Raw genomic sequence first — 24,689 nt, forward strand, 5'->3', positions numbered from 1 at the left:
CCTTAGTGTTGTGCATGCTCTACTTCAGTCTGATGTGCTGCGGCTGTCCTTCTACATAGACCCTGAGATCCCTCACTTCCTCTGGAATTTGTTCAGGTCATTGGGCTGGCCCGTTCTGATATCCTCATCAATAACCTGCCGATATCTTTGGTGGCTGACCTATTTGCTGGTTTTTCTCTCACTGTAATAATTTTCTCTTAGGTTCACATTGTGTCTTCTGTCCAAAAAAAGGTCACCATTGGGTGAAAAGCCTAAAGCCTTTTCCACCTGTGGGTCTCACCTGTCTGTTGTCCCCTTGTTCTATGGGACAGGTTTTGGGATGTACACTAACTCTGCAGTGACTGACTCCACCAGGGAGACTGCAGTGGTCCCCGTGATGTATCCAGTGGTCCCACAGATGCTGAACCCCTTTATCTACAGCGTGATGAACAGGGACATGAAGGAGGCCTTGAGGAAGCTCATGTGTAGGACAATGTTTCCTCTGTGATTGCTTTGGACTTGGTTTTCTGCAGTGATTCACAGTGAGGGGATTCCTGGTGAGTCAATTGCCTGATACTCTCTGCCACCACATTCTGTAAAAGGACAAGATAATGTAATGACCAGCTGCAATTTCACTTTCTTGAAACTTTCCAATGTTTCATGACCATCTCTGCAAGGCTGACACATGACTTCAATTCTCTAAGCATAATTTCTGTGCTTGAAACTAAAAAGGCCAAGCTTGGAGCATGGTTTCTAGTTACAGCATCTTTTTCTGTGGTGTGATCTCAGAGTAAAGCAAGTGAAGGCAGCAGGCAGGGCAGGGATAATTATTTAAACAAAGCAGAGGGAAGATGAAAGGGGATGTCAACAGGTGCAATCTTGTTATTTGAAACGAAGAATCAATTGTAGTGTTTAATGGCATATCAAGGCAAATATAATTAACAACAATTTATTACATTGTGGCATAGGAAAAGTTATAAGTGCAATTTCAATAGGGAGTAACAGCCCTGTCTGAAACATTTGCACTCGACATTCATCTGAGAATTAACTAGAATCTACTGTGCAAAATATACAGAGTAAAAATTCCAAATATTTAGAAAATATGTGATGATTTTTCAAAAGGAGAAAGTAGGTGTGCTTTCTTTTCTAGAATATCCTTGCTAGATTTATAGTATTTTACTAATGTTTAGGACATATGTTTAAACTCATATTGGAATTAGACTTTGTGTTACCATGACATATATAGAGATGCCTTTGTGTATAGATAGAAGGGAGGGTGGGAATTTATTGGAAAAGTACCATAAGAAATGTGTGCCCCGGGGGCTGGGGATGTGGCTCAAGCTGTAGCACGCTCGCCTGGCATGTGCGCAGCACTGGGTTCGATCCTCAGCACCACATACAAACAAAGATGTTGTGTCTGCTGAAAACTAAAAAATAAATAAATAAAAAAGAAAGAAATGTGTGCCAGGCCATCTGACAGCGGGGAGCAGGAGCAACAGCGAGAACGAGGTGTTGTGTGTGGGGCCTCAGGGGTCAGGAAATCACCTTCCTCACTCCCCACCTGTGAGGAGGTATGGAGTTTGTCTTGAAGGATGTTCTCTCCTGGGGTCAGAATGAGAGTAAGACTGCTGTCTAATGAGCAGCTTTGGATATTGAGCCCCAGGGACACAGAGACTGTAGGAGTCAGCCTGTGACCACTGACAGCCCTGACTCAGCCAGACAGCAGCACCTGGGCTTCCTCCCAAAGATGAGCCTTTCTCACTAGGAATGTCACCTTTGGGTGACCAGGACTTCTCTACCTCCAGGTGAGAGGCTGAGCATCACTGGTGAGGTCAGCCAGGTAACGGACGGCTGATCAGTTAGTGCTGGGGGGAGGGCAGGTGTTTCATGAGCTCTCAGCCTGGGGGAGCGGTGAGGAGGGGACGAGCTTAGATCAGGAGAAACTGCCCCTTGACTCCCCTGTCCGCTGTCCGTCATGCTCTGGACAAGCCCTCGAGTGCGTGCACACCAGTGCTCACCAGCTGGCCTCATACTGTCCTCAAGGACAGGACCCATCTCCTTCTGAGCAGAAATCAGCCCTCCCTCAAACACAGTGGCTGTTTCTAAATTTTCTGGTGTTGACTTGAGTTCCTGTGGGGTGCTGAGGAGGGCTCTTGGACAGTGTGTCCATCTCCTGATCTTTCTACACAAACTAGCACAAGAGGGACACAGGACAGTGGGAGTTTATTTTCTCACAGTTCTGGGGCCAGACTTCCAACAACCACAGTGTCAGCAGGAGATGTTTCCTCTGAGACAGTTCTTTATGGTCATCATAGATGACCACCTTCTCCCCACCATGTTCATTTTACAGTCATATCGTCAATAAAAAGAGGCAGTCCCCTTAACAACCATCAGCCAAGGAATGTGGAAATAAATTGTGGCAATATAGCAGAATGCTATGTATTTAAGTTAAATAAAGAAGCACTAATATGTCATCAATAATAAAAAAAATAGATGCCAGAGAATGCCAATTAAAACTAACATACACACTAGACTTTTTTGTATAAAGATTTAAGGTCTGGGGCTGTAGCTCAGTGACAGAGCTCTTGACTAGCACATGTGAATTACTGGGCTCCATCCTCAAAACCACATATAAATAAATAAATAAATAAATAAAGATATTGTGTCCATCAACAACTAAAAAAATATTAAAGAAATATTTAAAATGTGGAACATTATCATTGATTATTTGTAAGATAACTACCAAATTAGTAAAAATAAAGGTACAATAACATATATCTTGTTAGCATGTTCATTTTATTAATGTAGTAAAAAATTCAAGTTTGTGTAAATGTATGATGTCAGGTGGGAACTTCATTTCTGCCTCTTATTTTATTTGATAAAAAGTACCTAGTATGTATATGCTCACAGGATTGGTATGACCTACAACATGTATAATCAGAAGCATGAGAAGTTGAACCCCATTTTTGTAGGATGTGTCAAAATGCATTCTACTCTCATGTATTACTAATTAGAATATATTTTTAAGAATGAAAAGAAAATATCTCAAGAGAGTCCCTTCAGGATAGGAATGTGTATGAATTTTTCATGATGCCTATTGGATGTCCAACTCTACTTTACTATTTGTTTTCTTTTACACATAAATGTCCCATAAAAAATAACGTGCACCTGTGCAGGCTCAAAAATACTGAAAAATTTTCAGGGTATAGACATGTTCATATAAAATTTTTCTTAATTGAGATACCAATCATTTTTGTGATGCAGCTAATTTATTTGCTATTTAATTCATTTTCATTGCTGTGTACATTATCATCTTATGTCCAGTTCTAATTAATTGTTGCTATAATTGACATTTCTTTCCTCCTTTAATTTTCGATGTTAATAATATTGCCACTGGTAGTTCTAGTACAGAAATTCCTCCCCAAAATATGGTTTCATCCTGATAAAGATACCGTCTCTGTTTGCTCTAATTACTTCCTTCCCTCTGAGAGGGTAAAATGTGTGCTATTGCTCATGGAAGACACACTCACATCTCCGTCTCAACACAAACACACACACACACACACACACACACACACGATAGGCAATGCCAGGACAAGGATTCTTCATTTCCTAGATGCTTTTGCTCAATTTAATCCTTATCATTTGCCACTTCCCCTAAAAAGCCTCCCCTCCAGGTTTAATTGCACAAAGAAGAGTTGTAATCATTTCAGGTATGCAGTGGTGCATTTGGGGCACACATTGTGAAACAATTACCACATTGTAGCTAATTGACACACCCATAATGCAATGAGGACACCCAGTCTTCTCATCCAGGTGACAATGTCCCCATTCACAAAGCTAATGCAGCAGCCTGGACTAAATTCATAAGGTGGTGTCTACCATTGCAAATAATCATGACGGTCACACTGCTATTCTTTGCCCCATAATAGAGGACCATTGATGTGTAGGGACACACGTGTTGAGACACCAGTTTACCCAAGTCGATTATATTGTAATTCTATCTACTAAAGTCCAACAAGCTCTGTCTATTTCCAGGAGACTCTGCACCTCATTTTCTCTCTCATTTAGTTATTGTGTCGTTTGCTGGTTTACTGAATTTAATGACATGTTACCCCACTGAGGGAAGAAATTCTCTTCAGATAAGACAAAGAATGTCACTGTCATGGTTACTCATGAGTTACTAAAATGTCATGAGTTACTAAAGCCTATCGCTGGAGTTTCCAGGAGCCTTATGAGCTTTCAATTTATGAGCAACCTCATCGAATATTTTCACGTCCACTTCTGAAATCACTCTACCTGCTACAATTAACTTACTGATAGAAGTGGGAAGAACTAAAAATCCAGGGGAAATTTGGGGTTATATTCAGAAACAAAGTATCAAAATTATAAAAGGAAACTATGACATGGTCATGGTCATTTGGTGGTGCCAATTCAGTATGTCCATAGATGTTAGCAGAGATTGGTCAAGAGAGTCCCCTCAGGAGTCAGAGGACCTGAGCTCTGACCAAGTGGTTGCCACACTAACTTGCTTCCTGGTGTCTGTGGCTTGTTCTCTGGGGTGCAGGGGCCTGGGAGCAGGAACTGATGCATTTGAACTTAGATAAGCCCTTCAGGGGATCCTGAGTCATGGTAAAGGCAGAGAGCCTTGTACTGGAAATGGGCTTGATACATTTATCTTCACCTTTGTTTTTGTTGAAGGAGGGAAATATTTTCAAAGGAAATCTGCGTCTTAGTTTTTGCTACAGTCTCAGTACCTGGTACAAAGCATGGAAAAGTGTTGGTGCTCAGTACAGGGAAAGGACTGGAGGAGCTGAGGAGAGCACTGGGGAGAGTTTCTAGACAATGTTACATATTCATGTTGCTCACAAGAGAAATGTTTTTTCTTTCTTTTCTTTTTTTTTAAAGTACTGATTCTCAAAGTTTAGGGTTTTAAAATTCACCTAGAAAGTTTTTAGACATACAGGACTGTCCTCATTTTCAGACCCTATAAAAGGTAAGCCCAGAGTGTTACCAAGGAGTTACAAGTGCACACTCAGGTGATGCAGGCTGTAGCTTCCCTAGAAGCCACCTGATTCATTTTTTCACCCGACCTTTTTGGTATGATTCATCAGTGACATGGAACCCAGAAACCACACAGCTGTTTCAGAATTCCTTCTCCTGGGACTGACAGATGACCCAGCCCTGCAGCCCCTCATCTTCAGCCTGTTCCTGTCCATGTACCTGGTCACCATCCTGGGAAACCTGCTCATCATCCTGGCCGTCAGCTCTGATGCCCACCTCCACACCCCCATGTACTTCTTCCTCTCCAACCTGTCCCTCACTGACATCTGTATAAGCACAACCACCATCCCCAAGACGCTGGTGAACATCCAAGCACACACTCAGAGCATCACCTACACAGGCTGCCTCTCCCAGCTCTGCTTTGTCTTGATCTTCGGTGGCTTAGAAAATTGCCTCCTTGCAGTGATGGCCTATGACCGCTATGTGGCCATTTGTCACCCTCTGAGGTATATGGTCATCATGAATCCCCGCCTCTGTGTCCTGCTGGTTCTACTCTGCCTGCTGGTCTCTACTGTGAACGCCCTTCTGCACACTCTGATGGTGCTGCGGCTGTCCTTCTGCACAGCCCTGGAGATCCCCCACTTCTTCTGTGAACTGACTCAAGTCATCACACTCTCCTGTTCTGACATCCTCATCAACAACTTGCTGGTGTTTTGGGGATCAATTCTATTTGCTGGTGTCCCTCTCTCTGGGATTATTTTCTCTTATGCTCGAATTGTCTCCTCTATTTTGAGGATCCCATCAGTGGGTGGAAGGTATAAAGCCTTTTCCACCTGTGGGTCTCACCTCTCGGTTGTGTCCTTATTTTATGGGACAGGATTTGGTGTGTACATGAGTTCTGCAGTAAGTGACTCTTCCATTAAGAATGTAGTGGCTTCAATGATGTACATGGTGGTCCCTCAAATGCTGAACCCCTTCATCTATAGCTTGAGGAACAAGGAAATGAAAGGAGCCCTGGGGCATCTCTTCACTGCGTCACCCTCTTCTCTGTGACTTTATCACCGGCTGTGAGCTTTGTTCTCTACCAGGAGATCAGCTGACAGAGTACAGGTGAGTAAGAATGCCTGGTCCTCCATCCCCACACCTTTGAGAATGGCTGTGATGGACACCTAAATACATGTCAGCCTGGGCTCTGATCTGACTTGGCATTTGCCCAGCTTTGTGACATAGGATTATGATTTTCATCTCTATGCTCCATTCCATTGCTCTGCTTCCAGAATTCATCCAATCAAGAGCTATTGCTACCCTGTGCCCTAACACTGAAGGACATTAAAAATAAAAGTTTGCATCCTCCACTTCCATATCACTCAGATTAATGATAGTTGTCACTGGTGTTAATCAGTGTCACCTAGCATTTCTATATGTCTGTACCCATGCATTTTTTAAAGCTATACTATTCATATGCTCTGGAATAATCATCCATAACCTGAATGACAAAGAGGACATTCAAAAATAGGAGGTCTATTTTTAGCCTTACCATGTACTCATCCTCACTTATCAGCAGAAGCCTGGCCCTCTCAGGAATGTCCTTCTAACAGGTTTCTACTCTGAAGACCTAATTGTGGAGTCAGCACACATGTTGTGTACCCACCTCTGAGGCTATTCATCACATGCATTGCCAAGTCCCTCACTGCTGTCTACAGTACACACCTTAATTTCCTTAGCTCAACTAGGATATCCAGGAATCTCGATGCTAACCTGCATTAATGAAAACAAACCTTTATTATTTAATTCAATTAAACACCTTACAACTGGCAGCATTTTTCCAGGATTTCTCTTTTCTATCAATATTTCCCCCTATAAATACCCCATTCATAACCACACCACTGCCCCTAAAAATTTCAGCCCCTTTGACTACCATGGTAGCTTTACCATCACAGTACAGGTGAATCTATTAACAAATATTATTCAAAATTCCCTTAATTACAACCATTTTAAGATAGTTTTCAATTCCTATACACTGACCATCACCCCACCTAAATTTACTTTTAGTCCAAAATCAGCATCAACTCTATTACATCTAATTTGATTAGGAAAAACACCCTTGAGATCTATTGCCCACACTCAAATTACAGTTTCAACTATCACCTCTAAACATAAAAGACCAATCAAAGTATATTTTTGAGCATTCCTCCCATCCATCATTTTACTCCTAGGAATTATTCTTTAATTCCCACAAGTGTTTTCAATTATAAGAAAAATGCTACCAAGCAAGGGTTGATTGGCTACAATCATCAATCAACTTCCATAACTATATAAATCCATCATAACTGTAGACTTCATGAATTAAACCAAGCTCATCTCTATCAAACATAACCCAATGTTCTAAATTCTTAAACTGAATAACATCTCCCAGGTCATCATATACATCCATAAGAGAACCAATAATAATACCATTAAAAGTCCTAGCAATGAAGCACTTCAAATCATAATAGAACCTCAAGTCTCAGGATATTCTTCTGTAGCAATAGCTGTATTATACTCAAAGATTATTGCAGTCACCTAAATAAATATTTTTTTAAACTATTAACCCCAAGAAAAATCCACCAAACTATTTTACAATTCCGTATCCAATTCCTCCACTAACAATTAAACCTAGTCCACCATAAATGTGGCTCTTTTGAAGAAAATTCTATAAGATCTTGCTACCCTGTGCCCTGACACAGAAGGACATTAAAAATAAAAGATTGCATCCTCCACTTCCATGCCTCTCAGATTAATAATTGTTGTCAATGGTGTTAATCAGTGTCACCTAGCATTTACATGTCTAAATTATACTTAATAAAATTATAACAACAATCATACTTAATAAAAATGCAGCATATGATATTATTTGTATATGGAATTTAACCATAACTAATAACATGAAAATCATCATTGTTATTGTACTACAGAAACCATAATGACCCAAATCAGCAAAACCAACCCTTTAATTAAAATAATTAAATGCTCACTCATTGACCTTCTAACCTTATCCAAAATCTCAGCATGGGGAAACTTTGAATCCCTTTATGGCATATCCCTAATCATCTAAAATCTTACTGGACCTTTCCTACTATACACTATATGTCACGCACAATGACAGCATTTTCTTCTGTTGTACATGTCTGTTGGAAAGGTTCACTGCCACCCATGACTAATGCCTTATATGCATGTCAATGGTGCCTCTCTATTCTTCTCTATTCCGCTTATTCTTTCATGTAGGCAGAGGTCCTTATAGTGGATCCTGTACCTCTATTAAAACAGGAAATTTTAGAATTCTACCCCTCTTTGCAGTCATAGCAACAACATTCATAGGCTGTGTCTTACCACAAGGACAAATATCCTTCTGAGGGGTAAGGTAATCACTAATCTCCTCTCAGCAATCCCTTGTGTCAGAACTAATCTAGTAGAATGAATTTGAGGTGGATTTTCAGTTGAAAAAGTGACTCTGATTTTTGCCCTTCATTTCATCTCCCCATTTATCCTTACAGCTGTTGTAATAGTTCACCTGCTATTTCTACACAAAGCAGAGTCTGACACTCCATCAAGACATAACAACAGACTCAGCTAAAATACCATTCACTCTTACTACACAATTAGATATAGTAGGGTTATTATTATTTTTTATTATATTCTTAATAACTATAGTACACTTCTCCCATGACTTACTAGGAGACTCAGGCAACTACATCCCTGCCAATCCTCTAAATATCCCACCTCAGATCAAAACAGAATGATATTTTTAATTCTTACTTCTATAATTCATTCCTAACAAATTAGGTTCGTGCACTAGTGGTCTCAGTTTTTATTCTAGCACTGTCTCCCTTGCTCCAACTATCCAACCAGTGAAATATAATCTTTCAACCCCTCAAACAAGGTCCTTCCTGAGTAGGACTAGCTGACTTATTTACATTCACATGAATTGGTGGTGAACCACTTGAACACCCTTTAATTATTATTGGCAGAATACCATTGATCCTCTTGTTCTCCACTATTTTCTTGATCATAGCTACAATTAGCTTACTTGAAAACCAGCTCTTTCAATGAAGAGCCCTAGGAGGATAAAGAATACTTTGGTCTTGTAAACCAAAAACAGAGTACTAATCTCCTCAGATTTTATCCTGTTTTAACAAATTTTTTTTGGATCTGTTTCAGAAGAAGGAAATTTGTAGAAGGTGGACAGGGCAAGGTAAGGTTGAATCAAGGCCAGTGTCATCCCTATAAACTAGATTAATCCTGATCCTATTATTAGGGCCACATGGGCTGCATCCCACTGGTTGACCTCCGGGGAGGGAAATGCACTGACCTTCCACACTTGGTTAAGGAATAAATGAGGCATTCCCTGGGAAAATGTATCCTTATGGGGTCATGTTAGCATCCACCCTACCCAGCTTCATTATTTACAAAATGCACATCATTAGATCATTGTCATTGTTTGGGATGTGTTGTGATATTAGGACATCATCAGTAATGCCACTGTTAGTTTTGAAAGGAAAAAAACCCTAACGCTAATATCTGGAGGCAATAAAGAGAACTATGGTTCATTACATTGAATTCGGTGTAGATTCAGAGATTAAGGTATCTCTGAGCCCTACATGAGGTGGCCTCTTCCAAGGACTTGATGTACTCTGAGTCCCCAGATGGTTACAGCAGAAGCAGGCATCACATGTGGACATGATGCCAGAGGCAGTAATGAGAGTTCCCTTCTCTGGGTCCATTGTTACAGACAATCCCTTGGAGTCACAAGGAAGATGCCTCTGTTTTTATTGGAATGGTCATCCCCCAAATAATGCCTCCACGCCCTGTAACCCTCAGCTGTGCGTATGCCCTTCAATGATAAGAAAGTGAGTGACACTTATGCCCCAAGGGGTCATTAGAAGAAATTTATTGGATAACATTTGGATGGGCCTGAAATATATATATATATATATATATATATATATATATATATATATATATATATAATATGTATTATATTCTAATATTCTTTATTATGTAATATGTATTATGTTCTAATAGATGAAGATTAGCAATGCAATAAATATGACCAGCTTTCAATTGTACTATACAATTTTGTCCAAAATATTTAATTTCAAAATAATCTAGTGCATTACTATCACTACATGTACATGTCTGTATAATTCATTACATTGATATACTTCTTTCCTACCTTGATGGAGCTTAATGGTAATGAACTCATTCTGTGTCTATGTTGTTCCTATCATCAGTGTAGTTCTGATATTCCATGTTTGGATGCATAGCATCTATTCCTTTATTTTTAGTGACCTCTGTTTTTACATAGTATCTGATAATCACCAATAAATAAGTAGTCTTGTCTCATAGGAAAGAAACTTGGATTGCTATTTTATGTCATTGTGAATAAAGCTGAATGAATAATCTCTTTCAATTTCTTGGTGCAAATAAGAGTTGCATCTTGGAGTGGAATTATAGGCCAAATTGTACAGCTTTCCTTAACCAAGTTAGAGACATAAGGAGCTTATCAAATTTAAGCATATTTTCTCAACCATTTATCATGTTAATCTTACATAACAAGAACATGGCATTTGACAGGTCTGAGATCCCTGCCAAGCCTCTTGTATTGAGCCAATATTTCAGTTTCCTCAAATCTAACAGCTATTGACCTGTGATGGCATGCATTTCCCAGTGTCCTGGGATGTTCCTAGTCCTGAAGGCTCACAGGCTGCCTGAACACTGAAGTTGGGAGGTTGTGTCATTATCATCATAAGATTCAGTTTCCGATATATTAACATGATGCTGTGGTTCTTCTTTTATTCCCAACACCTTGCATTTTCTATCTTTTCACTCATTCTTCTTATCTCTTGACAGAAAATAAGCACAATCCCTCAGCTTAAAGTTTTGACTGAATCTGCAGGTAGTGATTATGAAGTCTGTCTCATCAAAGCAGAAGTTGTGGGACTAGATGTATATATTACATATATTTTGGGGTACATATATATTGGGTTACAGAATGAACACTGATGCAGCTGTGTCTCTATGGCATGCTGATTTTAGATCTTTTGGATATATACTAAGGAGTGGGGATAGCTGGGTCTTATGGTGGTTCCATTTTTAGTTTTATGAGGAATCTCCATACTGCTTTCAAGAGTGATTGAATTAATTTGCAGTCCCACCAACAATAATGAGTGTACTGTTCCCCCAAGTCCTCACTGATACTTCATAATTATTTGTATTCTTGAGAATTGCTATTCTGCCTGGATTTCAATGTAGTTTTGATTTGCATTTCTCTAATTGCTAAAGATATTGAATACTTTTTCATATACTTTTTGTCCATCTGTATTTCTTCTTTTATTTACTTCTTTTTCCCATTTTTAAATGGGTTATTTGATTTTTTTCCATTTATGATTTTTGAGTTTTTAAATTTATTCTGGATGTTAATGCCTCATCTGAGGATCAGGTGGGAAATATCTTTTCCCATTCTGTAGACTCTCTAAGCTTTTGTTTGTTTGCTTAGTTGAGGTAAGTTCTTCCTGGGGGGGAAGATTTTTAACATTTTTTTAAAGAGAGAGAGAGAATATTTTTATATTTATTATTTTTTAGTTTTTCGGCGGACACAACATCTTTGTTTGTATGTCGTGCTGAGGATCGAATCTGGGCCGCACGCATGCCAGGCGAGCACGCTACTGCTTGAGCCACATCCCCAGCCCTATTTTAAACATTTTTAACATGACTGGATGCTGTGTTTATAAAATGTGATGATAAACTCAGGAAATATTGAAGTCCTTAATTATAAGAAGTTTCAAAGTGAGCAGAAATGTTCTGAGTATACGGACACATCAGCACTGTGCTACTTTTTGATGATTTTTGTAATTACACTTTAATTAAAATTTTCTACTTCAACTCAAAAATTTTCCAAAATATTGCAACAAGAATAAAAAATATTTATGGACTTAAGTACTTATGGAATTATAATCATGAATCTATTTTTGTATCCATATTTTTGTCAATCAACATTGAGTAGAATCAATACAATCATTAGGGTCAATATGCTGGGATACAGTATGATAATCTGTGCAATCATAAAAAATAAAACTCAAGGTTCATTCAACATCAGTGTGACATTGGTAAAGACACTTCCTGAATGTTTGTATTTTCATGACATCTTAGCTAATTACATTCTTTATGTCCACAAATATAAAGCATATGGTTACATTTACAACAGGAATCAGTGTTCCTGGTATTAGTAACTACACTGGAAAACATTGAGTTTTGAAGGCTAGATCCATAAAACAGAGACAATCAGGAAAAAAAAATTGTGGAGAACTAAATTGTGTCCATGTGACCTCTGGGGTCAGAAAATCAGCCATTCCAAATTTTTTTTTCTATCCTCTTGGTCTTTAAACATATGCACTCCTGGGATCTGAATGATTGTAAAATTACTGGTCTAACAAGAGCCCCAGGGAAATAGAGAGCATAGGAGTCAGCCCGTGACCACCTCTCTCAACAGACCTGCTTCATCAGGACACAGTGACTGGGCCTCTTCCCAGAGACGACTCCTTTGAACAGGAGCCTGTTGACTCATTTAGTTTCTCTGCATTTCCTGAGGACATATCTTCTAAGGTTAATATCTGGGTGAGATGCTGAAACCATTCCTCTTGAAGCCAACCAGGTAATGCAGAGTGGCTTAGGAAATGTTTTGGAATTGAAAGCAAGTATGTCACTAGAATTTCACCCTTGGAAACAGTGGGGGGTTGGGGAAACAAGCAAAATGGGAGGGAGGAACAGGGTCCCCCACCTTTCTTGTGAGCTGTCTGCAAGAGGTCCCCATTCTGCGTGAAGTTCATCTTGAACTCTGTACAACGATGATGATGTTTTAACATATTCTGAAATTCACTTGAATATTGTACAGATGTCGAGAAGTTAATTTGTGGGTGTACTAATTGGTAGGGCTGCCCTAGCCAAGTACCAGAGATAGGGTGGCATAAAAGCAGAATTTCATTTTCATACAGTTCTGAGTTCTAGAAATAAAAAGACCATTGTGTCTGCAGGTGTGTTTTTTAAGTGTGTTTCTGCTTTTGTCCATATATTTTCTTGTTACCCAATATTTCTTTCAGATTTAACAACAGCATGAACACTAGAAACCAAACAGCTGTTTCAGAATTCCTTCTCCTGGGACTGACAGAGGACCCAGCCCTGCAGCCCCTCATCTTCAGCCTGTTCCTGTTCATGTACCTAGTCACCATCCTGGGAAACCTGCTCATCATCCTGGCCATCAGCTGTGACTCCCACCTCCACACCCCCATGTACTTCTTCCTCTCCAACCTGTCCTTTAATGACATCTGTTTAAGCACCACCACCGTCCCCAAGATGCTGGTGAACATCCAAGCACAGAATCAGCACATCTCCTACACAGGCTGCCTCTCCCAGGTCTGCTTTGTCTTGATTTTTATTGTTTTAGAAAATTGTCTTCTAACAGTGATGGCCTATGATCGCTATGTGGCCATTTGTTACCCGCTGAGGTACAATGTTATCATGAACCCCTGCCTGTGTGTCCTGCTGATTCTACTTTCCCTGCTCATTAGCTCTGTGAATGCCCTCCTCCACACTCTGATGGTGCTGAGACTGTCCTTCTGCACAGCCCTGAAGTTCCCCCACTTCTTCTGTGAACTTGCTCAGGTCATCAAACTGGCCTGTTCTGACACCCTCATCAATAACCTCCTGGTCTATCTGGTCACTGGTCTCCTTGCTGTTACTTCCATCTCTGGGATCATTTTCTCTTACACTCACATTGTGTCCTCTGTCTTGAGGATGCCATCATCAGGAGGAAAGTATAAAGCCTTTTCCACCTGTGGGTCTCACCTGTCGGTTGTCTTCTTGTTCTATGGGACAGGTTTTGGAGTGTACATCAGCTCTGCAGTGACTGACTCCCCCAGAAATTCTGCAGTGGCCTCAGTGATGTACACTGTGGTCTCTCAAATGTTTAACCCCTTTATCTACAGCCTGAGGAACAGGGACATGAAGGGGGCCTTGAGGAAGCTCATAGGAAGGAGAGCTTCTCTTCTAGGATGTATTATCTGACTTGGATTTGGGCTTCCGGATCCAGTGAGTCACAGTGACAGAACTCCTAGTTCACCAGAATACCTTATTCTTCCATCACTACATTGTTCTTAAAGAATGAGACAAAATATTGACCATGTGCATTTTAAATTGGCTTTAAGCCTGAGTATTATTTTTATTTAACTTGAGATATTTGACACATAATTCAAGTTCTTTAAGTAACTTTCTTTGCTTGGACTTCAGAGAAGCAGAAACCGAAGCCCTGTTTCTCGTGTTAGCAAACTGTGCTCTGGTGCACTCTCTGAGAAAGGCAGCTCTGGACAAGGAGACTGAGGATTTGGAAAACAACCACCTCTGGGGAGGAAGGGGGAACAACAACCCCAGGGAGAAAGGAGGACAATGGGTCCGGGGGAGAGGAGGAAAACAAAGGTCACTGAACTTCACAAATTTCCCATGACTTCCACAAATTTTCCTGACTGCCCAACTGACACATTCTGCTGTAATTGTCTTTAGTGATTAAGTCACACTAAACATTTTGCTATGATGAACTCTCACTAAACCCTATAAAAATCAGACCCCTCTTGTAACCAGATCCCATTTTCTTTCCTGGAAAATGTGCCCCTGCACTGTGTAATGAATAAAGCCTTTCTGATCCGTTGTAGTCCTCCCGCCTTCTGCTGGGTTTGCTTTCAGAGACTCTCTTCAGCCTGACCCCGTGTTAGGGCACATGTGCCCATCTCACAGGGGGACCTCCTGAGAAGCCCAAGAACTGAATTTCCCTGATCAATTACGGGGGGGGGGGGGGAATGAGGCAATTCCTGGAAAGCTGTACCCTTCTGCAGTCGCATTACCATCCACCCCTGAGTATCATTGTAAAATCTACATAATTAGATTATCTTAGAGACTTCAGATAATTTTGCAACATTGGAGTTTTATCTGTGAATATCCCGTAAGTTCTTCTAGAGTGTACCAGGTAACAGGGTGCACTTAATGCCTTGACTATATCCTTTGTGGCTTTGAAACTTACATGTTCTTTCTTCTTTTTCCTAACCCTCTCCTTCCTGATCTCCTCCCTGATCTTCTTTCCCTGGTCTCCTCTGATATTCTTTTCCCTCAACTTTTCCTCTCCAATCGTCTTTTTTCCCTGATCTTCTCCTTCCAGATCTCTCCTTCCCAATCTCATTTTCTCTGAATCCCCTCTATAAAAGCCCCCTCTTCCTGCAGATGGGCAGAATCACAGCCTATGGGACAGGAGTCCCCTGTATTTCTCCTTTGCTAGCAGAGCAATGATTTCCCCCCCCCTTTACTCAAAACCTTGTCCTTGTTAATGGATAGACATCTGGGACAAGTACCCAGCTTTTGGCAACAAATTTGGCAACACAAGAGCAGCACCCCTCCACTCCAGTTTTCTTGGGCCAGCCTGGCTCTCCAGGGAAACCTGCTTCCATGCTGAGGATTCATGGTGCTGGTGAGTTTGTTGAGCGCCAGCTGCTGGAGAAATTGGGAGTCTGAATCAGAGGGACCCTCCCAGCAGCTGTGGAAGCTCCTTTTGTTTCAAGGAACTCCTTCCTTCTCTCCCTGAACTGCACAAGTTGCCCCATCAGTTGCTCTACTTTGAGAAAAAGAAAACTGAACTCAGGCAAGTCGCAACACCCTTGTCCATTTGGTAATTCCATACAGGTGTGCACGTGGAGACCCTTGACTCCATACACCCAGTTTCTCCTTGTGGGAACATCTGGTCCCTCTTTCTGGGGACATCTCTGGTGCCAGTGGTATAGGAGTCACCCGTAAGTGGGACTTGAGAACCGAGGGATATGTACTCCTTCTGATCTGTTCTGGGTTCTCCTCTGTTTGTTGGCCTTGGGCTTGGGAATTCCTCTGCTGTCTGTTTTGTTGGTATCTGCTTTTGAGACCTGGCAGGTACCGCATTGACTCTATGAGTGGTCTCTTGGCTGGGGAAGTTCTTGGCTGGTCGATTTAAATATTTCTGTCAACCGTGGTTTGGGGGCTTCTCTCTGCTGGTCTCTGTTTCTTTTTGTACAATCTTGCAATTGAAATTGATCTGTCAGAGGTAAAGTGAATTGAAGAAAGGGCCACCTATAAGTCTAAGATAATGTTTTTTTTTATGTAATGATCTGGCTTTTAAATAGCTTTCTAGATTATTGTACAATCTTGCAGTTGGAGTTGGTCTGTCAAAGGTAAAGTAAGTGAGAGAAATTTGTACATGCAAGTCCATCTATTTTAAAGGTTCCTGTCTGTCAGCCTTGGTTTCATGATTCTCTATTGTCTATTTTTGTTGTTATTGATTTTTTTTTGTCTGATACTGGCCCTTTAAGACATGAGTCATGCTGCATTGATCTTACTGGTAGTCTCTTGAGCAGAGAGATTTTGGCTACATGGGCCATCTATAGGGATAAGCCTGTCTAAGAGAAAGATGGTTTGCTATAGCACAATCTGGCCTTTGAATGTTTTCTCTAAATTATTATACAATCTTGGGGTTGAAGTTGGTCCGTCAGGGATAAAGTATGTGAAAGGGATTCTGTCTGTACAGGCATTGATACAGTTGCGTGATACGTGGTCTGAATGTCAGGAACTAAGTTGAAGGTGCCAAAAGGCAATGCCTCTGGTGTTCAAGGACAGCAGGACATGAGAAGAAAGGGATTTAAATCTTTCAACCCAGAGCTGGCACTTCTCTTACGGTTTCTCAGCCTGGCCCCAGGAAGCTGCAGATCATCTCACTGTGATCAAGGACACCAGCCCTAAGCTGGGGTGGGGTGGGGTGGGGTCTCAGAAAAGCTGTCTGGGCTGTTAAAAAAAAAAGTGATTAAAAAGAATCTGGCCTCTGCCCTGCCTTCCAGCCGCTTTTGCCCCTGCAAGGTGGAGTTTGCTGGCCACAAAGGATATGGTACTAGGTTCCAGCACTGTCAGTTCATGACATGGGGATAAAAATAGTCTCCCCTTCTAAGATCCGACAAGAGACCCTATTTGGCCATGGGATATTCATCACTGGGGCAAAGCAATTCTTGCTATAATAGTATCCCATCAAACTGAATGCCTGCAGAATTAATAACTTCACCCAGAAAAGAAAAAGACAGAAATTCAGGCCCACCTGTGTTTTTTAATAGGCAGCCTCTGCAAAGAGATGTTCCAGGAAGATTAAAGAAAAGGGTGGAAAGGGCCTCCTCCAGGGCACAGCATTATGCTTAGATAAGAAAAAGACCCTGAAGGAGTCTCTGGGTGCAAGTGACAGTGGGAAAACTCATTTAAAGTTGATGGCACTGTGATAAGGATAATGGAGACAGGTCAGGCTCAAAAACTATCCTGTGCTCCAACCCCTTAAATGTAACCTGGGGGAAAAAGATTAAGGCACAGTTTTTGTACATGCTGGCTTGTCCAAATCTCCCTGGAATAAAATCTGTTGTGTAAATAATGCACAGATAAAATTTATAAGGTCTGTTTCCAAATGTGAATTTTAAAAAGGATCTGAAACTAGAAAAGATTAAAAAAATTATAGGTATGGAAATATATTTTAGTATGGAAATTAGAAGGTTAAAGAAATATTCCTGAATGAGAAATTATTTTGTCTGGTAATATTCTTGGGCTAAAGTCCAAGATGGAATTGGGAAAAACTAAGGATGCAAAGAAGTTTTGAAAGTTTAAGTCACAGAAGGTTTGAAGAAGGAAAATCTCAAAAAGTTTGTGTTTGTGATTAATTTAGCTAAAATTAGCACAGAAGTTAAGGTTATTTGAACTTTAATAGACTGATAAGAAGCAAAGTCTGAAATGTTGATCTCCTCTTATCTATTGATTATACTTTAGTTATAAGAGATTTGAGGCCATGCTTTGATTTCTATAAACCCAAATGTTGATCTGCTCTTATGTATTGAGATAATTTTCTTGGTTTTTTTTAGGTTTTATTACTAGGGGAAACCAAGTCTTAAAGGAATTAGAGTTTGTACATCTTTTAAAGTCTTAAATGATTACTTTGTAGCTGGTTAAACAACTGTTATTTAGGTTATAACAATATAGTTGACACCATAAATATATGCAACTAGGTATATGTATGCATCTGAGAACTATATCTGTCTAAGCTTTGGCTAAGTGTTTATATGTAAAAGTTTATAAAATGAAAGTTTATATAAGTTTACTGGTAAGATAACCAATAAGCGCTCTCTTATTGTACTTGACATAGATAGGCCACACTGTCATTTGAAGACCTGTCTTATATCTGTTTGCTTTGGTTAAGTCAATTTCTGATAACTAACACTGTTTGCTAAAAGTTATAAGAGATTTAAGGCTACCATTTTATTTTGTTAATCCATGCAGTCCTGTGATTATTGTTATATTACACTCTGAATTCCAAATTATACTTTAGTTATAAGACATTTAAGGCTATGCTTTGATTTCTATTAACCCAGGCAGACCTGTGATTATCATTACTGTAGACTCTGGATTCTAAATTGTGCTTTAAAAGTTAAGCTTAGTTAAATGTAAAGCTCAGAGAACACTTTGCCAAATTGGGGTTCTCCCAACCAAAATTAGGTGTAGCAAAAGTCTGGAAATAATAAATTTGGTTGGTATTTATTTGTGTATTTGATGTTTTATAGCTGGATAAAGTAACCTGTTGTTAATAAGTTATATATACAATTTTGTTACTCTTCACATTGAAATTGGAATTTAAATGAATTTTTGCAAGGTATTAAGAAAAGTCCAATCTATTTAAAGGTGATATTGTAAAGCTTGGAAGCATTCTGCCACTTTTTCCACAAAAAAAAAGAAAAAGAAAAAGAAAAAGAAAGAAAGTTAAAACCTCTTTTAGCCTTTGATTCAAGTTTCAATGTAATGTTATAGTGTGTTACTTGTGAAGAGCCCCACCTTACCTGAGATAAAGCTCTGCCTCCCACTTTATTTCATGTTAGAATGGCTCCAAAACAGGCTAGACTTCGGTTCATTTAAAGTTGTATTCAAAAGATTGATTTTTATTGTAAAGATTCCTGTAATCTCAAACAGGAAGTATAATATATAATTAAGTAAAGATTCAAGATTATAAAAGTCATTTTTCTTGGTTCACAGCTATTACACAAACTGAATGTTTTTGCTCTGTTAATTTTGTTTTGTATTTTCCTTGTGAATGTTGTAACTGTTGTCTGTTAGTGTTTTTCAAAACTACTGTTTAAAAAAAAATGGGGTTAATTTGAGAAAATAAGCCATCAGATATTATGTAATGCTGATTTCCAGTACTAATACTAACCCCAATTAAATGAAAGTGGCATCTGTAAAGCTATAGATATTGATGTTAAAACTTGTTACTCACTCTTTAAGACTGTGAAACTGGCTTGCTGGGTGTTTAAAACTAAGACCAAAGTCAAGGAAGTAAAAGGGTCAAGGAAAAAGCAGCCAATGTTTTTGCCCTTGCCCTCTAATGTCAGCTGGAACCCGGAGGACAATGGGACCCCTCTCAGGGTTCTGCAACTGTAGTGAGTCATCCAATCAGTGGATCAAGGAGATTGAGAGGACCCCAGAAGACAGGAAGCCAACCAGTGCACATTCTATGAAGAGAAGGGTCACTGAAGATGGACACTGCTGGCCAATGGCACCACTGGTAGAGGAAAGCTAAAGGATCCAGGAAGCTTCCCACGGGTCCCCAAGTATGACCTCTTAGGAATCTCAGCTGACTTTTAAGAATAGATAGGAACAAGGTCAGTTTTGACCAACCTGCTCTTAGACACCTGAGAGGAGAGTGTAGCCTCCTACATGAACATTCAACAGAAAAAATATTGGGTTTTTAAAATTTGTTTGTTTTATGTAACTTAATATATTCACTTTTATCAGCCCTACCCAAAGTAAGTAAAGCTGGAGGCTATAAAGAAAGGGTTCTTGGGCGAGAGTGCCTAAAAGTAATGACCACAAGAGTTGCAAATTTGTCCTGATTTTGAGTCTTAAAGAGTGGGTAACAAGTTTTAAGATAGTTAATTTGAGTCTGATTTTGTAGACCTACCAATTTTCCTAATCTCTTACATTGATGATCTTTTTTTCACTGATAAGATTAAAAATTACTGTCCCCATGGTTTTCAGAGACTGGCTGAAATGCTAATTGTTTTTGTTCTAACTATACAAAAAAAGTAATGCTTTGCTGTCTTTATTGTTGTCTTAGCATGATCCCTGTCCTATGTGTATGCCTTGTCCAGTCACCTGCCATCTGCCACTGTGGACCTCTGGACTTCTCTGATGCTGAATGCCCTTAAATGTCCAAAACCCACCTAATAGAGAACAAGGACTTTGGGTTACTTCCCCCAACTTTACCTCCTCTCAGCAGGAAGTAGCTTGTAGATGTCCTCGCCCACTTTCCATAAAAATGGAATGTAGAAATTGACAGCGGGGGGAATTGTAACAGGGGTTCACTTTGTGGCTTTGAAACTGACCTTTTTTTTTTCTTTTTCCCAAGCGTCTTTTCCCTAAATTTCTCCTCCTCAATCTTTTCCCTGATCTTCTGCTTCCTGATCTCTCCTTCCTAATCTCATTTTCTCTGAATCAGCTCTATAAAAGTTTCCTGTTACTGCTGATGAGCAGAATCACAGCCTTTGGGACAGGAGTCTCCTGTGTTTCTCCTTTGCTACCAAAGCAATAAACCTTCTTTTTCCTTGTTCTCAAAAGTGTGTCCTTGTTAATGGATTGGCATTGGGGACAAGGACCGAGCATTTGGCAACACATGGAGACAGTAAAGAGAATTCTCTCTTCCAGCACAGCCCAGGCCTCTGAAGCCATTGAAATAAAAGGTGGCTCTTCTGGTTTGAGTGTATTAATACTAGAGTTTCTTTTTCTTAGTAGGACTGAGGACACATTCACTGATGATTTTCTAAAATGTCCCAATGATGTCAGAACACTGTTATCATCTAATCATGCCAATTTTGTAGATTTTGAAACTGAGTGTGGTGCATGGCACTGCGGCATGGGAAGGATGTGGCTTTTCAGTAACAGGGCTCAGGATTTACTTTTTGGGGCATGAGTGCCACTCTTTTGCCTCTCAGTGTTAGTCTAGAATACAATTCCAGTGGTTCTAACAACATGATCAGGTAGACGTCGTTATCTCTATATGAGAGAGTGTTGTCTGAATGTTTTCTTTTTGTTATTCACCTTCTCTAATTTACCTTCTTCGGACAGATTTCAAGGGAATAATTGCTAAGACAGAATCTCTGCTTCAGTCTCAGATTATGTGGCACCAGAGTAGAAAGTTTATGTTTAGAGAATTGAAATCACTTGTCAAATTTTACAGAGATGAAAAAAGAAAAATCAACTTTTAAAACACATTTTATAAAAATGTGGTAAATTAAAGATCAGATTCTCTCACTCACCATGGATCCCATCACGTTGATTTATTTTAGAGAGCATAATTGAAATCAAATGACATATCAATGAAGGGAAGCTGTTCTAACAATGAGTTTCCTCAAGGCCTCCTTCATGTCCCTGTTCCTCAGGCTGTAGATAAAGGGGTTCAGCATTGGAGGGACCACAGTGTACATCACAGAAGCCACTACAGTTTTCCTGGAGGAGTCAGTAACTAAAGAGCTAATGTACACACCCAACAATGTCCCATAGAACAAGGAGACAACAGACAGATGAGACCCACAGGTGGAAAAGGCTTTATACTTTCCTTCTGATGATGGAAGTTTTAAGACAGAGATTACAATATAAGTATAAGAGAAAATGACTCCAGAGAGAGGAACACCACCAAATATGCAAGCTGCAAGATATATCAGGACATTATTGATGAAGGTGTTAGAACAGGCCACCTTTAACACCTGAGCAAGTTCACAAAAAAACTGGGGGATCTCCAGGTCTGTGCAGAAGGACAGCCTCAGCACCATCAGACTGTGCAGCAGGGCGTCCACAATGCTGATGGACAAGGACAACACAATCAGCAGGAGACAAAAGTGGGGCTTCATGATGACCGTATACCTGAGTGGATGGCAGATGGCCACATAGCGGTCATAAGCCATTACAGCAAGGAGACTGTTTTCTAATCCAGCAAAAATCAGGACAAAGCCAATCTGGCTGAGGCAGCCTGTGTAGCTGATGGTCTTGCTCTGTCTCTGGATGTTCACCAGCATCTTGGGGACCGTGATGGTGCTTAAAGAGATGTCAGTGAAGGACAGGTTGGAGAGGAAGAAGTACATGGGGGTGTGGAACTGGGGGTCAGAGGAGATGGCCAGGATGATGAGCAGGTTCCCAAGCACAGTGACGAGATATATGCACAGAAACAGGCTGAAGATGAGGGGCTGCAGGGCTGGGTCATCTGTCAGTCCCAGGAGAAGGAATTCTGGAACAGCTGTGTGGTTTCTGGATTCCATGCTCTTGATGAATCTAGTATAAAAGGTGGGTAACACCACAATATAATGAGAACATCAGCATTTCTAATATGTTCCCAGGTGACACCGTTGCTGCTCTGGACACACGCATCCTTGTAAGATCTTAGCAATAGTGATAATCAGACCCCACTCCAGATTTTTGAACTTCTGGGATAAAGATGAATAGTATATGATTCAACAGGATCTCTCAGAGATGCTAAAATCTGAGAACTGCTGCTGTATGAAATGCTTCTGTATGTTGAACCCAAATGAATATTGAACTCTTTGTGTTTATTTCTCCTTCAGTACTTTCTCACCTTGAACTTATTTCCTGTACACACTTATTATGCCAAGTTAGTTTTGAAGAGGTATGGCAGAAAATCAGCATTTGTTAACTCTGGAAATGGGCAAATGACAGAATTTAAAAATTATTACAGTATCTCTGCTGTTGTCACTACACTAAATATTCTGTAGTTTTATAAAGTAGAACTAATACACAAGAGAGGTGACCTACTGCATCTGCCTAGGTCTGTAGTCCTTCCATAGAGTCGTCACCTCTTGGAAACAGAAATAGCACCAAAGCTCTTTGCACCAAGATGCATGTAGAGGTGATGAGAAGGTAAGGTGGAGGTGACCCATGCCTCCCCTGCCCTGCACAAGGGTGCCAGGAAGTGACAGAGCATCTTAATACAGTCATCTTTTTTAGAAATGGGATTATTTGAGCTCAAGAGGAAAGTAGTTCCCTTATATAGACAGACTAGGAGACTAGCAGAATGAGAAATGAGGAGTTTTCAAAAGGTCCCAAAAAACCTGTCACAGTGATGACTGTGTTAGGCAGGGGTCTAGTGTTATTGATGATGATCTCCTGCATGAATTTCCCTCCCAGGTTCTCCAGGATGATGTGTAAACACCTGCCTGGTTTACAAAGCATTGCCTAGGAGACTGCATCACCTGGCTTGCATCATTGTGGAAGGATGATCGTCATTTCTTCTGGATGTTGGAATGACACGGATCTGTCACAGGAAAGCCAGAAGGACTGCATGGGCAATGAACTCTGAGCCAAAGACATAGTCTCTTCAGGATCCTCTGGTGTTTCTTTCTGACTACAAAAGATTCTTAAGTGAGGAGGTCACAGAGTGTTTGTAGTTTCTGTGTCCCCGGGGACGCAATACCCTAAGATCCTCATTAGACAAAAACTCATTATTTGGGTCCTGGGGCTGTGTAAATCCTTAAAGACCAACAATACAGAAGGGCAGGACCAGGGTGGCTGGTCCCCTTGCCTGGGAATCCAGGCTGTCCATGCTTCTCTTCTCCACTTCCTTGTCTCATCTACATCTCACAGCTTTGCTGACATGCTGAATGCTGTGTCTTCCTGCTCTATGTAACCAGTTCTGGGTTCAACACACATGTGTGGATTAATCTTTTATGTTTCATAACCATATTGTCTAGTTGTGGTTTCAGGATCTGCTTTCTTCCCATTAGGAGATCATTGGTGGAAATTATCATTGAATTTTTGATAGCAGTATGAGAAATCAGCATCAAAGGCAAGCGTGGAGCTTCAATATTTAGGAAATGTGGACAAAGAGTTTCAAGACATGGTCTGGGCTCATGCATATGGCCCTAGAACAGTTGTAAGTTTCAGAATATTCCACCAAAGAGCAACTGAAACAAGCATCCTGGTGGCTTCAGAACTTTATTGGTGGTGGTGTTAAAATCAGAAGCATAGTATTTGTTAAAATTAATTTAGGATGGGCAGACTGAATAGTGATTAGTGAGTGTAACTGGTAATCTACTAAATGAAAAACAGTCCACAGATTAAAATAAAGAGGAAAAAACTCATTTACATAAATTCTACTAATAAAGATTTTTTTAAAAGAAGGACAATAATCCTGAAAAAAGATCATCTTAGCCTTTGTTGCTGCTATAAATTACTACAACAGATAGGAAATTTGTCAAAAAGAGAGATTTATTAGTGCACAGTTCTAGAGGCTTGGAAGTCCACAGTCATGGCCATAACCTACATGGTGTTTGATTAAGGGTCTGGTCTCCAAACCAAGATGGCACCCTGAGTGTTTCATCCTGCAGATGGAATGGTGTTGCTTCTCATGTGGAAGAAGATCAGATGAGCCAACTCACATCTTAGTCATTTTTATGTCATCATTAAATCACTCATGAGGGAAGAAGCTTTGTGGCCAAATAACATCTTAAATGTCACACATCTTCACACATTTACAGTGGGCACTACATTTCAATGTAAGTTTTGCAGAGGAGCAACTTTCAAAC

At 40.2% G+C, this 24,689-nt stretch overlaps 3 protein-coding genes across 3 annotated transcripts; 2 read left to right on the forward strand and 1 right to left on the reverse strand.

The window, feature by feature from the left end:
* The first annotated feature begins 5,094 nt into the window (after positions 1–5,094).
* On the forward strand, positions 5,095–6,036 carry LOC124092273 (olfactory receptor 7G2-like). The gene has a single exon (XM_046443735.1). The coding sequence runs from the start codon at positions 5,098–5,100 to the stop codon at positions 6,034–6,036; it is 939 nt and encodes a 312-aa protein (XP_046299691.1). The 5' UTR covers positions 5,095–5,097.
* A 7,095-nt stretch (positions 6,037–13,131) lies between these two features.
* Positions 13,132–14,082, forward strand: LOC124092274 (olfactory receptor 7G2-like). Its single transcript, XM_046443736.1, has one exon. It carries the CDS (start codon positions 13,132–13,134, stop codon positions 14,080–14,082), a length of 951 nt encoding a protein of 316 aa, XP_046299692.1.
* Positions 14,083–21,470: 7,388 nt separating this feature from the next.
* On the reverse strand, positions 21,471–22,412 carry LOC124092275 (olfactory receptor 7G2-like). The gene has a single exon (XM_046443737.1). It carries the CDS (start codon positions 22,407–22,409, stop codon positions 21,471–21,473), a length of 939 nt encoding a protein of 312 aa, XP_046299693.1. The 5' UTR covers positions 22,410–22,412.
* Positions 22,413–24,689: the final 2,277 nt, after the last annotated feature.

Source organism: Marmota monax, unplaced genomic scaffold (genome assembly GCF_021218885.2).
Source record: "Marmota monax isolate L192 unplaced genomic scaffold, Marmota_monax_Labrador192_F-V1.1 WCK01_AAM20220418_F8-fsc00102, whole genome shotgun sequence".
Taxonomy (NCBI): domain Eukaryota; kingdom Metazoa; phylum Chordata; class Mammalia; order Rodentia; family Sciuridae; genus Marmota; species Marmota monax.

Bases quoted from the DNA above. Each gene is read 5' to 3' on its own strand.
- LOC124092273 (XM_046443735.1), top strand. From the start codon at position 5,098: ATGGAACCCAGAAACCACACAGCTGTTTCAGAATTCCTTCTCCTGGGA.
- LOC124092274 (XM_046443736.1), top strand. From the start codon at position 13,132: ATGAACACTAGAAACCAAACAGCTGTTTCAGAATTCCTTCTCCTGGGA.
- LOC124092275 (XM_046443737.1), bottom strand. From the start codon at position 22,409: ATGGAATCCAGAAACCACACAGCTGTTCCAGAATTCCTTCTCCTGGGA.